The sequence below is a fragment of the Ambystoma mexicanum genome, chromosome 9 (genome assembly GCF_040938575.1).
Source record: "Ambystoma mexicanum isolate Mex_15411 chromosome 9, UKY_AmexF1_1, whole genome shotgun sequence".
Taxonomy (NCBI): domain Eukaryota; kingdom Metazoa; phylum Chordata; class Amphibia; order Caudata; family Ambystomatidae; genus Ambystoma; species Ambystoma mexicanum.
Genome location: NC_090931.1, coordinates 1,448,692,338 through 1,448,711,940, shown reverse-complemented (window position 1 = coordinate 1,448,711,940; position 19,603 = coordinate 1,448,692,338). Strand labels below are relative to the sequence as shown.

Below are 19,603 nucleotides of genomic sequence, written 5' to 3'. Positions count from 1 at the left end.
CCCCCCGCACCCACCACCGCCCCTGAACTACAGCACAAGCCTCCAATCCTGATTCAACTCAAACAATCAACATGGGCCACCCCTCCATAATCCTTTCTCCATTCTCCAGGAGGCCCCCCGGCAGCAATGACCACTCAAGACACAAGTGTTCAGGTGTTACTGATTAGTCCTCCTCACCCTTCGACACCACCCTGCCCCCCCCCACCCCCTCTCCCCACTCCATTGGTAACTCTTGATTCCACCCGCGTCCAGGTGGCAAGCCCCACTCCAGGTATAAACCTTCCCCTCCCACAGGCCAACTGTATACAATCCTTATGGGCCCATAAGGTCACTCATGTTTTCCTGACTGGGCCCTTCAGCCTCTTGCCCCTCCCCATTTTTTTCTTTCTCCACTTTGTGTTGATTAAGCATTTCAAAATCCAACAATCACAAACAGTACATACTAATAATGCAATGAATTCCCAACTCCCCACCCTCCTACACCCCCCCCCCCCCCCAAACCACGAGCTGCACAGGGTTCAATGAGCAATACACACAAATTTGCAAAAAGGGTAGAGCAAAGGAATTGCACAATTAAGACTTTTCCACAACCCATATCCCTCGGTAAGGACCCTGGGAAACAGCCTTCTGAGTGGGGCACATTGAACCACAGACCACCCCCTCGAGGACATAGTGTCATTGGCGCAAGTTTCTCATACGTGAAGATTGTCAAAAGTTTATTTAGCCACTCCGTTCTCGTTGGAGCCTGAGAACTTTTCCAGTTCTGTGCTAGGGCCATTCTACCCGCCCTCAACATAGCACATGTCACTGTAGAGAATGGCAACACCTCACACTCAGGCTTGGGGACACCTAGGAGGATCTCCATCGGATGTAGGGAGCGACTTGTTCCCAGAATATCCTTAATCCAGCTGAGCAGCTCCGCCCAAATGTCTGAATAATTGGACACTCCCACCACATGTGGAACCATGTACCCCGGCCAGAGCAAGCCCTGGGACACATGGGAGAAACATTGGGAAACCTCTTGGACAGTGCGGCGGGGGCCGGTGCCAGGAATGAAGAATCTTACAGTTCTGCTCCATGGCTGCAGTATACAGCCGCCCCTTGTAGATAGCCTGAAAAACACGCTCCCAAGTATGCTCATCGAGGGCTCCCCCAACCTCTTCTCCCACACCTGTTTAAAGGCTTGTCTGCCCTCTAAGTCTGCGGTAATGAGAACATTATACATTTTAGAGAGATCCCTTCCTGGATCTGGCCTCCACAAAGATCCTCTCAAAGGGAGTTGGAGGACGGGAGAGGGGGACCACCCAATCCTTTTGAGTTAAAATGCCCTTGATTCGTAGATAATTAAAAATTGAGATTGCCTTCTCCGGGATAACATCCAAAACCTGGGCGTAGTCAATAAAGCATCCCTGATTAAACGATTGCAAAGCCCTATCCAGCCCCCGATTCGATCACCCATGAGTCCTCAATCCTCTAGTCCCCAGGTTTAACGGGGGGGCCCCACAAGGATGACAATGGGGAGGGCCACGAAGAAAGGAACCTGTTAACTCTATTGGGCTTCCACAGTGCCCAGAGAGCTGAAAGGATTGGATGTGACTTGGCCATCACCAGTAACGCGCCTTAAGGGGTCCAGAGCCGGTCCCTAACCTTATAAGGATGAACCTGCACATCCTCTACATATGTCCAATACGTTCTAAGGTCATCTCTGAGATGTTCCAACATGACCCTTCGCTGAGCTGCCTTGTAGTACTGTTTACAGTCTGGAAAGCCAAAACCTCCATACGCTTTTGGAAGAGTCAAGGTGTTGTATCTCACTCTGGCCCTCTTGCCTCTCCAGACAAAGCGTAAAAGGCGCAGACGGAGAGAGTCAAAGAAAGAGTTTGGTATGGTGCAAGGGAGAGATGGAAAAAAAGATGGAGAAGCCGAGGGAGGACATTCATTTTCACGGAGGTCATACATCTAAACCAAGAAAGGATGAGTGGGGCCCATCTATCCAAATCCCTGAAGATCTGGGTCTGCAGGGGGAGATAATTCAGTTCATAGATGTTCCCCAGATCCCTAGGGATACTAGTTCCCAGGTATTTGGTACTAACTCTCTCAACCCTCATTCCCAGAACTTCTGTCATTCCGCCAATCTCCCCGTCCACCTTGCCCATCGGCATAATGCAGGATTTAGACACATTGATCTTTAGCCCCGAGAACACCCCGAAACAGTCAAGTCTAGCAACCGCGGAGGGATTTGTGAAGCCCAGTTAGGTACACCAAGATATCATCTGCGAAAAGAGACGGCTTGAATTCACAATCACCACACCGTACCCCGGTGATCCCCATGTCGCCTCTAATCGCAGTGGCAAATGGCTCCATTGCCAGAGCATACAAAAGAGGGGGGAAAGAGGGCATCCCTGGCGAGTTCCTCTGGATAGCGTAAAGCTCTGAGATGTACTACCATTAACTAACACCCGTGCCTTGGGACCATTGTACAGGGCCGAGACCCACCCACAAAAACAGTCGCCAAACCCCATTTTACGGAGCACTTTTCCCCTATATGGCCACTCCACGCGATCAAAGGCCTTTTCGGAGTCCAGCGAGAGGAGGTAAGCCTCAGACTCTCGCAAGGACACCTCATGCATAAGACCCAATGTTTTCCGGATGTTATCAGAGCCTTGACGCCCTGGGATGAAGCCGACCTGGTCCCCATGGACAAACGAAGGGAGGAACCTGGAGAGCCTAGTCGCCAAAATCTTGGCTAATATCTTGTCATCAGTGTTAAGGAGGGATATGGGTCTGCACGACTGACACAGGGGGAGGGTTCTTTCCCTTCTTTCGGGATGACCACAATTAGGGCTGACGACATGGAGCGGGGGAGGCAACCCGCATCCAGGGCCGCATTAAATACCTTCGCTAAAAAGGGAGCCAGCGCGGATTGGAATACCTTGAAGAATCGGACAGTGAACCCATCCTCTCCCAGAGCTGTGCCGCTCGTCAAGGATGAGATCGCATCAATCACCTCCTGAGACGAGATGGGAAGCTCCAGGGAGGCCGAACTCTCGTGAGTAAGATGTGGAATTGGGAGAGAGTCAAAGAATCTGTCCACCTCAGCCCCGTCCCGGTATATTCAGAGGCATAGAGATTTCCATAATAATGCCTAAAACTGCTCCGCTATTTCTCACTCTCCTGATTGGTAAGAAAGTTGACTCGCCTACTTTTACGTAGCTCCCTCAGCCTCCAGGCCAAAAGCTTGTCCGCTCTCACCCTTCTCCATATAGCGCTGTTTTAAGAACGCAAGTTTTCTCTGTCTGGCCTACAAGGAGGGCGGACAACCTCGCCCTAAGATTTTGGAGTTTCTCACGCTTGCCTGGGCCCATCTGTGACTTCAACTTACCCCCCAGTTGAATGGCAAATATCTGCTCCCTTAACTTAAACTCTTCTCTAGTCCTTTCTTTCTTCCTCCTAGCTCCCATCTCTATCAGGATACCTCTCATCGTGGCCTTGGATGCATCGCACACATTTTTAAGTTCCACTTCCCCATTGTCGTTCAATGAAAGAAATTCAGTGATAGAGGCCAATAGGGATTTCCTCATCTCCCCATCCATTAGCAGGGAATCATTACACACCCATCTTGATTTACCTCGGGCCAACAGTGGAACACCCAATGTTACTCGAACAAGATCGTGGTCGGACCAGGGGACAACCTCAACTTTAAATTCAGAGATGTAGTCACGGATAGAAGAGTCTAGAACAGGGGTCTCCAACCTTTACATTGGCGTGAGCTACTTTCAGTGTAGGACCAACAGTGGAGAGCTACTTGCGGGCGATCAGGGGTGGGGGATGTTCATAAACATTGGAACTTGTACACATTTTTTTTTAGCGGTTCATGTTCTCTTTATAAATGGAGGGAATAACATATGCCTTCAGGATTATGTTAATAAAGTTCAAGCCCTGGTCATTTCCAAAGTGTTGCAGGCTAAATCAGTGCCCGTGTGCAAGACAGTCACATGGACACCGTTTCAGCTTGACACACTTAGGAAACGAGCAGATAGTCACTTGTTCAGGCTATGGCACAGCCGCGCTATAGCCAAATATTTCAAGTGCAGTAATTTTCATTTGCAATTGCGCGTCACTTTTTCTTTGGTGCATGTGTCGATTTTGGGCCTGATTCATGGAATATTTGCCTAGTTGAAAGTGAATTTGCACCGCTGACAAGTGACTTTGCACTGCCAACACAAACCCTGATTCATGGAACTGCAGAGATTGTATTTTTGCAGCGCAAAGTCAGGGCAAAGTTATTTTGTACTGCAAAAATGATTATGCGCCGACTTTGCCCGGACTTGCACTGCAAAAATATATTTTGCACGGTGGCAAGAATCATGGTTTGCAGTGCAAAGTCACTTTTCAGCAGTGCAAATTCACATTGAAACTTGTGCCCTGCTGGTGGAAGACTTCAAATGCTGGGAGACTTCAAAGTGCAGCCACCGCTCATGCAAGCGAAGAGACACAGATGAGTGATAAGAAAGGCAGGTAAAATATTCTTTCTGGAATCTTGAAATGAAATAACAGGTTGACAGCGCTGAGTAGCATCAAAGTGGAATTTCATAAATATGTGAATATAATGCCATGCTATGCGCCTGTTACATAGTATTACGCCAGCAGAAACGTGTGAATCTTTGGGATACCAGAAAGTTGATGGAAAACTTTTAGGATGATAGTAAAAACTCTGAAGGGAGCACATGCCTTATTTGCGAGGAATGAGTTTTGAAGAAAATAGTGAAAATAAAAGAAAGTAAAAGTAACTTGCTGGAGAATGCGGGCATCGATCCCACTACCTCTCGCATGCTAAGCGAGCACTCCATCATGTGAGCTAATCATCTTCCTGTTCAAACGTCCGTGACAGCTCCAGAGCTAAAGCACAGTAGACACTTGCTTGGCTGTCCAGGCACCCGTAGTGCATAAAGTCGCTTCCCCGTCTGCCGCAGGGGAAATCTCAATCGCACCCTTTTGCCCGAAACAAAATACCCATTACCTTGTTTTCAAAAGTCCAAATGGGGCTTCTGTAATGCAAAATGAGCCCAGGGTCGAAACGGAGGCATCCAGCTATCATGCTGAATGCCTCTGCTTAGCTCTGGGTTTATTTGCAATCATATGAGTTACTATTAGAAACGGCAGGGCTCTGGCGAGGAAGTCCCGAGGGGACTTGCTCGCCCGGGACTTCCTCGCCAGAGCCCTGTCATCTAAAAATAGCTTATATGGTTGCTAATGAGCCCAGGGTGAGCGGAGACAATAAGCATCATAGCTAAATGCTCCGTTTCACCCTGGGCTCTCTGCCGAGCTGACCACTCCTCCTCTGATGGCACAAACAGATGTGCACACATGAGAGGAGGGGCCGCAGTAAGGCACACTGATGCACAAAAAAAACAATAAATCACAATCGCCACCTCACCCGACCCACCCACCTCAAATTCTGCTTCAGGCAGCTTACGTCCACACTTCAAAGCCCCAGGGCAGCTCCAACATGGGGAAAAAAAAATGTGCGCCGGTGCTTTTAAAAGAGAAAGCCCGGGCTTACCAACACAGCACAAAAGGAAACCACTGTGGCCAATGGCAGAACAGCTTGCAGTAGCAAGGAACTTGCTCTGGCCAATCACAGGATGCATTCCATATGCTTACAGATTTGCAGGCCTGTGATTGGTCAGAACACTTCCTTGAATTATTTTTTATTTCTTTTTGAAAGTCGAACGCGAGCGACTTCAGAGGCTCCAGCGAGCTACCAGTCGCTCGCGATCGACTGTTTGGAGACCCCTGGTCTAGAAGCACATAGTTAATCCTGGAGTAGGATTGGTGCACCGCAGAATAATAATTGTAAAGGTACTCGCGATTACCCTTGGCGGGGTGCGCATCAACCAGACCCAGCTCCTCATTAACTCTGTGGAATACCTCTGCACATTTTGATAGGGACCTGAGATCTGGACAGGGTTTGGAGGATTTTCTGTCTTTGCTAGGGTCCAGGACCATATTAAAGTCTCCCCCAACCACCAAAGCACCCTCTGCAAATTCTCTAATTCCTCCCCCTCGCCCCCCACCATCACCTGCCGTAAAGTGACCTGCCCTTCATTCGGGGCATACACCCCCACAATGGTGAAGTCTCACCCCTTCACATCTCCCTTAACCATGATGAAGCGCCCTTCTGGGACAACTCTATGGGCCCTCGGGGGGGGGGGGGGGAAATGCGCCTTGGGGACACCAAAAGGACATCCCCCTCGCTTTTTCGACCCATATGAGGATCGGAACACCTGTTGGACAGCCTTGGACTTTAGGAAGGCTCTTTTCCCCCTGACCCAGTGAGATTCCTGCACAAAGAGAAAGTGAAGTTTAAGTCTTACGAATTCCCTCAACACCAAATACCTCTTGGTCGGAGAATTTAATCCCCGTCCGTTCAGGGATCCCACCGACAGGCACTGAATCGAATCGCCCATTAGAAAAGTCAGTTAGCTCGATCACCCCCCCCCAAGGGGGGCCTACTCGCCACCCTGGCTCCATACCCACTGTGCGCATAAGAAAACCAAAGAAGAAGCCATTGAACCATGCGAAACTAGCAGCTCTACACCCCCCCCCCCCTCCCCAACACTTCCAACCCCCACCCGCCCCACCCCCCAACTAGTGAGCGCCTGTAAGGACTTCGACATCCAACCGCCAAATCCCCAGACCACCCTGGATCGCCCCCACCTGGGTGGAAACCCCCTCATAACAAAACAATGTTCTGAGCCCCCCCCCCTGCATTAAAGGTACATACAGGTGAAAATATTAGTTTTAACGGATATGCAATCATTAATTCCAAGAAACCCCCCCCCCCCCCCTCATCAGCCAAGTACCAAGGACATGCCAGCGCCCCTCTCAGATCCCTGTCCCTGCCTCAAGAGGTTGACTGTTTCGGGGAGGGTGGATTCATCTTTCTATACTTCCCATGCCCTTGGACTCGTCGCCGCCCCGAGGCCCCTGAAGGACCACTCTTGAGGGTTACTCTCCAAGCCCTTCCTCGACAGATCATGCCCCACAGGTGGGTCACCGAGCAGCTCCCCCATCACTCTCTGTATGTCTGCTTCAGAGGAAAGGGAGTACTTGTCACCATTGAATTCAAAAGAGAGCAAGAACGGGTGGCCCCACCTGTAGCGCACCCCCTTAGCTTGCAACCGTGTCGTAAACGGCGTGCAAAGTCTCCGGCGGGCAAGCGTAAGGGCGGAGAGGTCCTGATATACAAGTCTTAGCTCCGTTCCACTCGATGGGACCACTTTGACGAGCCAACTCCAAGATCTTGGTCTTCTCCCCAAAGTAGTGAAACTTAACCAGGACTGAGCGGGGGCCTCCAGCGCTTCCCCCGCTCTGTGACCCCTGTTAATGGTGGGGACGCTGGTGTTTTCCCCACCAAACAGGGTGTTGACAATTTCCTTGACCTTTCTGATTATATCCGCCTGCGTCTCCACCTCCTGCTCCGGAATACCAAAAAATCTCAAGTTAGAGCGGCGTTCCCGATTCTCCAAATCGTCCAGCTTGAGCATGATCTTCTCCTCCCTCCTCTCTCTAAATCCGGCAGACGCATATCAAACTGGGTCTCAAAAAGGTCAGCTGAAGATTGGTTTGCTTCCAGGGCCTGAACACGGTCCTCCACATCAACCACCTTTTTATCAAGGGAGTCAAGCCTCCTCCCTATGTCCGCTCTAAATCCTCGAATCTCCTCAAGTAGTGCTGCCATGTTCTGACTCCTTGACAATGTGTCTGCTGTCTCAAGCTGACTGGCCTCCTGCATGGCAAAATCTCCCTCTAGCCGCTGGGGCGACCTTCTAAACCGTTGCAGAGCCTGCACTCCGCGCATCAACAACCGTGCTCTGTGTCCACCCAGACTGCGTGGCCCCCGGGGCGGAAGTAGTGCGCGGCCCCCCCCTCTCTTCTCCAGCTCCCTGAGAGCCACTGCCCCCGGTCAGTCCCACTGTGGATCCCAAGTTAAGGAGCTGACTTCCGCCCCCTGTCTCCAGCGGCACTCCTATACAAAAAAGACACTTAGGCGGGGGCAGTTGTGGAGCAGCTCAATTCCCTCCTCCCCTTGGTACCGACCAGGGGACTGCTCCAGTGGAGTGAGAGAGTTGCAAAGGCCCCTTACACTGTTGTCGGGACGCCATGCATGCAGGGGGGACTAACCAGCAATGTCTCTGCAGGGACCCCCAAGGCAGGGGCGAGTCAACTGTGGGGGGGGAGGCAGGAAAGTGCACGAAAAAAGGCCCGCCCTCGGATCCTGAGTCACAGGTGATGGGGACCCCAGACCCTCACCAGGAAGCCAGGGAATCAACCCCCCCCCCCCCCCCCCGGAACAGCTGCAGCCAGGCACCAGAAGAAAGAAGAAGAGAGGTTGCAGGAATCTGGGTCCAAATGCAGGACGGTGGGGTGCAGTGGGAGGCTTCTCCAGGTCAGGGTTCCAAGTCAGCAGGGGAGGAGGGGCTGAATGCGCTCCCCGCCGCACACAACAGTAAGCAGAGGACTCACCCGGCCTCCGGGGCCCACAACGCTGTTGCAGCCAAGCACCAGCTTCCCGGGAAGACAGGAGGACAGAGAACACCTCCAATCTCCCGGCCGCTGCTCCCAGCGCAGGCTCCTGGCTCCTCCGTCTCCCGTAGCGAGTGCCCAGCTGCGGACCGGGACGTTATGGCCCCACGCCTTCTCCAACGGGCGGCCGCTCCTCTCCAGGCTCACCAGGCTGCGCGGCCTCAGAGCGGGGGGCCGCCAGGCCACACAGGATCTCTCGCCTCGGGGCACCCCCGGTCCGCTCAGGCCCAGCGACCAACTTGTTCACCTGCGGAGCTGGGGGGTCGCTGGTGCGGGGAGCCCGCAGGGCTATTAGCTCTGCACAAGAAGTGCGGGCACTCCACAGGCCTCCGCCCCTCCCCCACCGCTCGCAGGACTAGTGGCGAACGGTTCCCTCCGCGGGGCTTCCCACCAGGCCTCGATCACCGCAAACTAAATGGGCTGCAAGCAGCTCCTTCTCGGCACTCCCGAGGACCGGGGTCTCGCTCTCCAGACTCCCTGCAGCGTCGGACAGCACCAGGGGGGGGCACATTTCTGCACACACCGGGCTGGGGGGCAGGGGGGTCTCAAATTCAAAAAATTACCCGCCCAGGTGAGGAGATCGGCTGAGAGACTTCTGCTCATCCCAGCGCCCCCTGGTGGCTCCGCCCCTCCTCATTTTTAACCATTTCCATGAAGACGCTGGCCGCACACTCCATCCCCCTCCAGCAACTGGGCAGAGCGCCCTCCGTTTTGTCAAGGTTGTAGAGGCCAGGACCTGAAACAGTGAGATCAACATATTTCGGAAGGGAATGCTTGCCAGTGGCCGAGCAGCCGCCATTATGCGCTCTTTCATCTTGAAGTGGCCCCTTGTGAGGTTGTCTGGGGTCTGTCTGTAGTTGATGGTTCCTGTATCTGGTGTACGATGAGTTGTAATTAAATCGTAGAGTCCTCCGGTAGCTTCAAGTCAGAGGTCCGCCACAAAACCTGCCAGCTCGTCCTCTCCAATCTCCTCGGAAACTCCCTGGATCCGGATGGTATTTCTGCGGGAGCGATTCTCCCCATCCTGCTGCTTGTCTTCCAGGGCCACGCATCGCGCCTCCAGCCTGTTCGAGTATTCACCCACCTCGTAGTATTGCTTACACAGGGGGTCCTCCACCTCAGACGCCCTCTGTTCGGCTTCGGTCACTCTTTTGTCCAAGGCAAATGGCTTATGCCAGAGTTCCTTGGTGCTCTTATAGATTTTGTTCCGTATTTCCACCATCAGCTTCTTGAAGGTCTGATTTGGTGGTCATTTGCGCAAGCATGGCGGGAGGGGGTCAGTTCCATGAATCTGAGCGACGACCACCTCTGTGCGCTTGTTTTTGTCGGCGGGTTGCAGCATTGCAGCAATATCTCCCTGTTTAGTTGTCCTCGACATAGCTACAGCGGGTCCGGGATCCAGACTTGGGTTTCCAGGAATACTCCACCTCTCCTTTAAGGCACTGCTCGACTCTTCTGAAGCACCAATATATCTGAGGGGCTATTCACCCCCACACCCTGCAGCCACTGGACTCTTTCAGAAAGCTATTCCGACACGGATCTCAAGGTAAACACTGGAGAAGTCACTGGGAGGACTGTGGAGGTGCACCCACACAGTGGGTACAGTACACTCAACTCCCTGTAACCTTCAGCAGATAACCAGGTACTCTATGCAGGTTGCTATCATCCAGAGGCAGTCAGATTGACAGTATTTCCAACTAACCCTGCCAAGGAGTGCTTCCTGCAAGGCTGTAGACTCTAGTGCAGTTCACATGAACATCAGGGAAGGTGCAGTCTGCATTCTGGGCCCTGTTAGCATCATTCAAAACAGGCTGCGTTACACATGAGGGCTAAGAGTCCCCTTGTGCAACGTTGGAGAAAGCGCAGCAGTCCTGCCTCATGATCCACAGGCGCAGCACCTGCACTCAAGGCAGCTGGCACCACCTCCTCACCTTGCACCGCGGATTCCAAGAGCCAGGCCACACATGCCAGAAGCGCTCTGCTGTGCCCACAGGGAAGGGAAGCCACAGAGCCAGACTCTGGTGCTCAGACGCCTGCCGGAGCAGGCACCCCCCAGGTGCAGAGGGGGGGGGCAGCAGTGTTAGGGAGAATTCTCTGTTTAGGCTGAATTTCCCTACCTAGTGAGTCCCCCAGCAGCTTTGCTGGATTTCTGGGGTTTCTTTTTTTCTCCTGCCAAGAGTGAGACTCTTTTACCCTCACTCTTGGACATGTTGAACTGTGTTATCTTGGTCAAACCTTGTGTTGAATGGGCTATGGGGTCTTTTACTCCATAGGGCCTCATGTATTTTTGTGATGTGGGTTACACAGCACCCTCTGTGCAGTAACCCAGGGGTGTCCTAGGGACTCCCCAACATAGACTCCATACCCTGGGACTGACTACTGTCTCCCAGGGCATGTAAAGTCACCCAAGACTTTACTAGTCTTAAATCCTGAACAGAACCAGTACAAACCATCATATTGTGGACGTACTGGCTGGGGCAATTCAATTGCCCCAGGGTCTGTTAGTCGAGGGGGCACGTCTCCGTCCCCCCTGATCGAGTTTTGGCTGGTGGCAGTGGAAACTACTTTTTATATTCGACCGCGAATATTTCCCTATGGGATTTCCCATTGTTTTAGGCTAACACATTTAATTATTTATTTACGGTAGCCTTAAACATACCGCCGGTTTATATATTTATTATTATAACTCCGGTTGGTTTTTTTTGCCAAAACTTGATTCTAAAATGGCGTTGGTGTTCGCCTCTGTAACTCTGACCCAAAGTGGAGCCCTTTGTTCCACTTTTGGCGGGCTTCTCCACAGAAGCCCTCCAAAGTGGTGCCACTCTGTCTGGGGTACTTAGGAGGGGTGGAGGGGGATTTAGGCACCCTGGACTGAGTTACCTTGGTAACTCAAGTCGCACTCCGTCCTGATTGGCCCAAGTGGTGAGCCGCCCGGCTCACCACTTAGCATGTTTGAGTGACAGGTGGCTGGGTGAATGGGGGTTTGGTGCATAAAAGCAGGGCTTTGGGGACTGGAACTTCAGAAGTCGCCACAGGACCAAGAATCCGACGAGGGAAGAGCTGAGCCGACCTGCTTCGACGACACCAACCGGTGGAGCCCTGCTGAACCGTCTCACCACTTTTCCCAACGACCGAGGAGAACTCTTAACGGAGTGGCTCCTTCCCTTGACTGGTGGGGACAACCAGTTTTCACCTTCTTTCCGCTTCTTCGAGGTATCTCGTGGCCGCCTTGCCCGTGCCAAGCACCCCGGCAACCGGAATACCACACTTTTACCCCAAACCGCGAAAGTCGGTACAACCCTTTAACCGGAGGACTCCGCGGCTGGTTTCTTCCCGGGCAGTGCAACGACCTTCCTCTTCTGCTCTTCAGCGAGATTTTCTTCTCCCCTGACCGACGTCGAGCCTTGCTGTCACTGCCTGGAACAACTGCCACCGCTGGAGGATCCTTTCCGCTTAAGGTACCGTGTTCCGCCTGGCTTCCCTTGCCACCGACTGTACGGGGTAGATTTAGTCCCCGGCTTTCGAACCTGGGAGTACCTGGGACACTTTGGCTAAACTTTCTAAGCCACTCTAAACTCTTTCTAACTCTTTGCAAGACTTTGAATCCCTAATAACAGTGTGATCTTGGGCACATTTTCGCTCCGGCTACTCTAAGAGTGGGCCCTGCCTAGTGACTTTTGTTCACCTGTGACTTTGTACTTCTTTGAGCCTATTGCAAGTGTTCTGAATCTTAGAGTGGTGTGTTTAACCCATTTCTGTGTCTTTCTACCCCTTTCTTGAATCTACTAGAGTGTCATCTAACGTTAAGCACTCACCTCTGTTTGAATTATGTGGTGTTAACCTAGAGTTGTCTAGATAGGAGAAAGGATTGAAACTGCTTTTCTTATAACTGTGTTTGAAGTGTTTTACTATATTTTGCTAGAGTGTTTTCAACTTATGTGTTTTTAAAATAAATAACTATATACTTTTGAAACCAGGCTCTGGTCAGTGTTTGTTTGTGCTATTGTGTTTTAGTACCTATTGTGTATACTTTACATACTGCCTAACTCTTCTTGAGGGAAGTCTGACTGCTCAGCCACAGCTACCAGGTAAATCTGGGTGGTACAGACTGCTACCAAGTGGGTTTACTGCTATACCTGTAGTCTTAAATCTTTTGCAGTGTTCCCCAAGGGAACTGCACAGGTTTCTGCCTAACGAGCAGCCACCATGCTTGGGTGTGCCGGGCCCCTGCAGCACCACCCTGGTCCGGGTCCTCACCGGGTTGGCGACCAACTCCACAACCAAGCCCCCACCCCGTCGCTTCCAAGGATGCTTTCCTCTTCCCAGCCTCACTCTGAGCACACGCCGTCTTGCTGCAGAGGGGGCACACCGCGTGATGTCTCTCCGCCAGCACCTCGCCACAGGGCCACAAGCCTCTGGACCGCCAATTTCCTCGCAGATCCGGGCACCTGGTCCACCTCTAACAGCGGACCCGCTCCCGCCTCTCACCACCAGAACCTCACAATCAAACGGAGGGCACGGAGCTCCATTTTGCTGATTGCCCGCCAGCCATCCAGTATGATCCGGGTCACCACCTCTGATTGGGGCCAAAAGAACACCGAACTGCAGAGCAGACGTTCAGGAGCCCATGGCTGCGTCTTCAAGAGCTATGCAATGCGGGGACAGGGGATAGTTAGTAGTTTCTCACCAGTTTCTCACCCTCACTTCATCAGAGGCACTTAGGAGGCCATCTTGCTCGATGGCGTGCCTAGCCACGCACCCTCCACTCCTGTGCTAATGACCTGCAACTGAGGAGGCTTTTTAGTCTTGCTCCGGTGTGAGCCATCAGAACTATTAGACTGCACTTTGCAGTTTTTGGCCTTTGAGCTACTCTTCTTCGTCCCAGTACGTAGGGCATTGTGGGATGGATGTCCCCAATGTTATGAATATGTTCATCAAAGACCTCACTTTTACAGTAATCTATTAAAACTGTAAGGTCTCCAGGGAAATTATTAGAGGGGTTCTCACAAGTCGCCTGACTTGGTTCCCCTCTCATGTGATCCTCTTCCCATAACACCACCCCCAGGGTCTGGATCTGGAAGAGTCTATCTTTCCCTGACCACATGAGAAGGGTTCCGGGCCAGGGTTTCTGGGGATAATCGCATCTGATTTATCACAGTATGTATTTACATATCTGCTTAGGAATCTCTTTTCTCCTACCCTTTGGCATTCCAATGTGTAGTTTTCCATAGGGGTGTAGGGGAGGGGTCTATCCCAAGGCCTCTTTACTATTTCATACATACTATTTTACTGTGTGTTGTGAACAACGCAAAATACTAATTGAACCTGAGAGTCAATGTGCACATCTACAATTGTGCACTTTTCAGTATACTTGGGTAGTATAGTTCCTTGGGCTATTTATTTGGACCCGCTGTACCTCTCCTTCAGCCTTTTGCCCTCCCGAGAGTGAAGCCAATACTACTCTACCATTGCCACAGCAATTGTCTACGGGCAGGCAATGATCTCTATTAGAGAAGCGTATTGCTTTTTTTTAATTTTTTTTTTTTAATAAGTTGATTTTAGGATGCACTTGACCCACTTGGTCAACCTTTATGCATGCAGGCTGCAGTTGTTGCTGAGCCTCCCTGGTGGCCTTGACTTGGAAGGTTTGCATCCTAAGACATTGAACTGTACCCATTTTAAAAGGTTACTCCTCTGTATTTCTGCATTGAATTTTGTTTCCTGCACCATGAGTTACAGGTATATTTGATTAATAGATCTGCTGTGGACATTCTTTTACAGAATTGTATAAAGTGTTTACTGTACTTTTATTTTACTCTGCCTGTTCCTGTGTTGAGAGTTTAGTCATGGCCACTGCACCCCTAACACTCCCCTCTGCCAATGTTGTTTTCTTTGTTCCCTCTGCTGTTGGTCTGCACTTTGCTCACTTCCTCGTAGTGTTTCTAACTCTGGTAGGGAGGCCTGCATCTTCCTTTACTCCATGCCTATAGTCCATGCTAATATTTGCTCTGTTCTCGGTCTGCTGGTGGTATACTCAGTCTGCTCCTTTTCTTAATACCATCTTTGAGGGCCACTGGAAGCACATCATCACTTGCTGCAAGCCCAGCTTTGTTTATGGTTTCTGCTCCCTGTGCCGCTCTGCCAATGTTTTCTGATCCCTCTGTTGATGGTGTGCACTCTGCCCCATTTCTGATTGTGTTTTTTCCCTCTACGATAGGGAGGCCTGCATTTCCCCTTGCTCCATGATGCTGGCCTTGGTTTACATTGAGAGACTCCGGCACCGTAACCCTGAATACCTGCAGCAGATCTCCTCCTCTGACCTCTTTCTGATCTCCATGGTGAGTAAAACAGTGTGGCTTCTTGTAAAGGTAGCCTGCCAGATACCCCTCCTTCATGGGGTCTGTGTTTGGGTGTGTGCGGATGGGCTTCTAAGCACCTTAACGCAAAGCAGGCCGACCACTTAAGAAGCGAGTGCACGTTTATACGTAGAGCAAGTTTATTGTTCAATCAGCCTAGAGGAGCTAGATGACGCCATGGAGTCAAACTAACCAGTGTCTCTCTGAACCACACAAGTTGACACACGATATATATATTTTTGCAACTGTTAAAAAACGTGCATATATTGAATTCAAAACCACTACCCACACGTGATTGGTTAAAACCTACACAAAGAAATCTAATCTTTCTCCAATTCCTTTGTTCTCATTGTTTGCAGTTCTCTTAACTAACATCTTCAGCTCATGAGTACAACACCTTTTATTTTTTTTATTATTTATTTATTTATTTTTTTTGATTGGCCCATGGTAGGTCATGTCCTCAACATACAGTTACACATTCACATACAAACATAATCCATTACAAGTCCCAGCTGGCCTGAGACCATCTAACCGTGAACGTAATTGCACATGGTTTGCAAGAGTACTTCAAACAATATGATGTGGGAATGAATAAAAAGGTTCCCTTTGAACTGACGATGGCCATCTCACCCACCCCGACTTGCTGGCATCTCTGAATACTCTAATTGAAACGACTACCAATTAAACATGCATGGCTTCTGGCCACGTTCTGAGAAAACAATCGAAACGCAGGGAGTATTGATCATTTATGGCCTCGGGCGTCTTTCATTTCAGGTATATTGCTGATCAGAAAGCAAATGTACGGATACCTCTAAACAGTAAATAACAAGCTCCTGTGCACTTAACAGATTACATCTTCCTTCTGTGATACTGCCAATCCATAAAAACCATGGGCCGGCCTGTTGGCTTGCCATCGGCTAAGGTCTTAGTTACTTAATACCTCTCCTCTAGTCTCCAAAATCCTGCAAAACCAGTTTTTCCCAGCCACTCCGAATTACCCCGCAAACCCTGACTGCAGAGTTTAACCAATTTTTTAAAAGAGTACATGCATATGAAATTCCCCTTGTATGTAATATTAGTGCATGCATGTTTTAAAGTGTTGTCTCCGTCACAGCGCGTTCTTTGTGACAAATCCCCTTCCTTGCATGCGCATTATGAAGCTCCTTGTTGCCCAGCTACCAGGCACTTTGTGACGCACCAAACCCAAATGCATTTATATTTCGTTTGTGATTCTGACATTTATCTTTGCTGCGTGCAAATCTTAAATGTATCAATTTAAAACACACTAACACTTAAAGTAACACATTCCATTCTCATTAACTACGCTAGATACAGCTACATCACTCCAACTTTGGTGTCCGCCAGGAGACCTTTTCTGACCACCCCAATAGATGTTCTTTTATTCAGCCTTGCTTTTCCCTTAATTGTGGCACAGTTGTCCCAGTCTTCATCCTTCATCCTGAGCAATGTCCTACTGGAAAGAGACTGTCTAGCTTTACTTCTCTACTCCTCCCGACCAGTGCTCCAAGGGACCAGGCCAAAATGTCTGGAGTGAGAGTCCATCTGTAAGATCTTGCTTAGCCAACAGGCACATCCCCCATCTGTAACTTCTTCGGTCAAAACACCTACGAGCCATTAGCCACCAAAGAGGATAATGATTGACTAATATTTTCTTGGATTTGTTGGGGGTGGGGGGATTGGCATCAAATAATGGGGTAAAGTGTGCATTGTGTTATACCATTTTTAATTCAGACTGTCCTATTATAATGAGCTTGTGTGGAATTTTTGGGTCTAAGTAGTAAAATGGGTAATATGACATTTCAATCTTATGCAAAATGTTTGTTCTGATGCTGCAAGAAACTTGGATGGATGACCAGTTCAATATCGTCTGTTAACTGCGGTTTTATTCCAAAGCACATGGCTCCTCTAGGGGAGCAATGAGGGGTGGGTAGGCGATTTGGAAATCCGTTTGGGCTAGACCTTATCCCAGCAGAAGTCCATAAAGAAGACCTATACAATTCTTGCAGTTAATTTTAAAACTAAGAATGTGCTGATATTGGTGAATTTTTTAGAACGCTTCGAAAGGACGTGATAGAACATCCCTTGTAAAAATGCAATCTTTCTTTTTATCCACTGTTTGATAACACTTAAATCTATATAAATAAAAATGTAAATGTTTGTTTGTTCAAAATCTTAAATCTCCGAAAGTTCTTCACTGATTGCTTTGAAATTTTTACACAAAGTTACATTCGAATAAGTGCGTGTTTTTATATACCTACTACACATAGATGTCACACCTGTGACAGGTAAAAACATGCTTTTTCTGAAAAACAGCGCCATCTGTTGGACGAAAAAGCAACACACACTATACTAAACATTTTACTGCAAACCAGCGACATCTTTAAGACGTAAAAGCAATACGCTGGCTCAAATACGTGCCGAGGAAACAGCAGAGGGACGTGCAGCCAGACTTTAGGATGCACGGTTGCGATCACGGCGATCGCGTTCTGCAGCTTCATATCTGCTTCGGACGCCACAGGCTGAAAGTGGCTGAAAGACATCGACGAAAAACAGCAGATCAGCGTCAAACACGACTCCGTACTCCGCTATCACGCAATTACAATCGTCTTGCATTCCGGTACAACCCAGCTGATCATTATAGTTTTGAGCCGGCATGTTCTCATCGGCACCATGACTGAAGTGTGTCCTTATTGCAAGGCTCTGAAATTTAATGGAGCAATGAAAGGAATGTGTTGCCCCGCCGGGAAAATTAAACTGCCTCAACTTGGAGAACCGCCAGAGCCATTAAAAACTACCCTCAAGCATTGTGAAATTAAATCTATTAGAAACGTGAGCTTTCTCTTCTCTTTCTTTTCCATTTAACCAGACTGAGCCACACACAGCAACGCCTGGCTGGGGACAGCTAGTTTCTAATAAAGACCTAGTGTTTAGAGGTGATTTTTAGCATAAAAGTGGATCTCTTGAAGGATCGTGGCCCATTTAAAGATATTGAAGATTTAATGCTCTGCATTCCTTGTGCCAAACTGCTTGATGGACTAGATACAAGTGGTTTCTGGTTTCATTAATACTTGAGTCTGCCCTTTGCTTCTTTAATAGTAGAACACTGTTGGATCTTATAGGATAAAACAACCTAAAAGGCAACTCGTGAAAGTAGCACGATTGATTACTTCATAGTTCAATTTTCCTGTAGATCCAGTTAGATAAATCTATTTGGCGTTGACGTAGTCCATTGTAACAGTGTTCCTAATCTTCATGTCCTGAAGGGATGAATATTACTACTAGAGAAACTTGCCACAAGCAAATGTGGAGGAGCTTACATGGAATATGAGAGGCATTGGATGATCAAAACTGCTTTTTGGGGAAAATGGTCTATCCTAAAACCAACTCTTAGCCCGGTTAGTATCGAAATATGCCAAGGATGTGACCAAATGATACAGGGTTTTGAAAATGTGCTTCAACATGGAGGCCTACTTGTAACAACTGGAAAAATCTCATTCTCTTAAACCTATGAGCCATCTGAAATGGCTTGATAAAGGGTGTAAACGAGCAAATTAAATTTTACTTGTGGCTGTAAAGCACAGGAATGCTGCTGATGGAACATCTTGTAGGCGCTTATATAAAAAAGCGATCGCTAAGCCATACCTAATGTGAAGATTAGTGTGAGGGCTTAAATCAAGTGATCAGTGAAAAAAAACAAGTCTTTTGGGCAATGATAGCAGATGGCTGCCGGTAATAAAATGTTGTAAAGGGTCGGAACGCCAATATCATTGACGTTTTATGGGTAAAACAATTTTCTGCTATGTGGTGCTGACCTTAATGTGTTAGACCAGAGGAAACCTGGGATTTATTGCAATAGAAGTTCACATGACCATTGAGGCAGTAGCACCTGATAAAAGCCCAGGTCCAGATTGATCGATTGACATTTAAAAGGCTGACAAATCATTCTGGACACCATCCTACTGGCCTTATTTAATGCTATAGGGATTACTTATATTACAACTCTAGTCATCCCTTTTTTAATCTATATATAAATGGGATTGTAGGGGATCTGGCATGAAATCAACCAATTTCCTTGCTGGATGCTGTCGGTAAACCTTTTAGCAGAATTTGGCAAAATAAACTCTTGGACTGGTCCTGCATCTTTTGCCCTCTGACATCCCGTTGTCTTCCATGAGGGATTGGGTACGTTACCAGTCTTTAAATTTCGTGTCGACCAGTAAGTTCTGCGCTGGAGATGGGTAAACCATTTATTTTTCTTTCATGGACCAACCAAGCGCCTTTGATTATGTTGATAGAAATTCTCTTTGGTCCATTTTAGATCAAAAAGGTATCCCGCCCCTCTAATGAAAAGTTTCAAAGTACTCCCTATAGATCTGGTAGTAGATATATAAGCTATGCCTGGACAAACCCAATAATGGCTCCTTTTCCCATTTTGAAAGGTGTCTGGCAGGGCTCCTTACTTGCTCACCTGTTTTTTAGCATCTATATAAATGACAGGGTCTGAGCTGGCAAGCATTCCAGACTTTCCCATTATTCCGGATCACCCATACTCGATACTGCTTTGTGCCGACGATGCTGTGCTGTTGGCTCTTACAGCCAAGGCTCTGCAAGCTACGGTTGACCGTTTTGGAATTCAT

At 49.0% G+C, this 19,603-nt stretch overlaps 1 protein-coding gene across 1 annotated transcript in view; it reads left to right on the top strand.

Annotated features, from left to right (window-relative positions):
• CNPPD1 (cyclin Pas1/PHO80 domain containing 1) overlaps positions 1–19,603 on the top strand; it is a 176,227-nt gene that overhangs the window by 81,680 nt on the left and 74,944 nt on the right. The window contains exon 4 of the mRNA XM_069616873.1: positions 14,807–14,927. Within this exon, the coding sequence (XP_069472974.1) occupies positions 14,807–14,927 (121 nt within the window). The remainder of the gene's footprint in view (positions 1–14,806; positions 14,928–19,603) is intronic.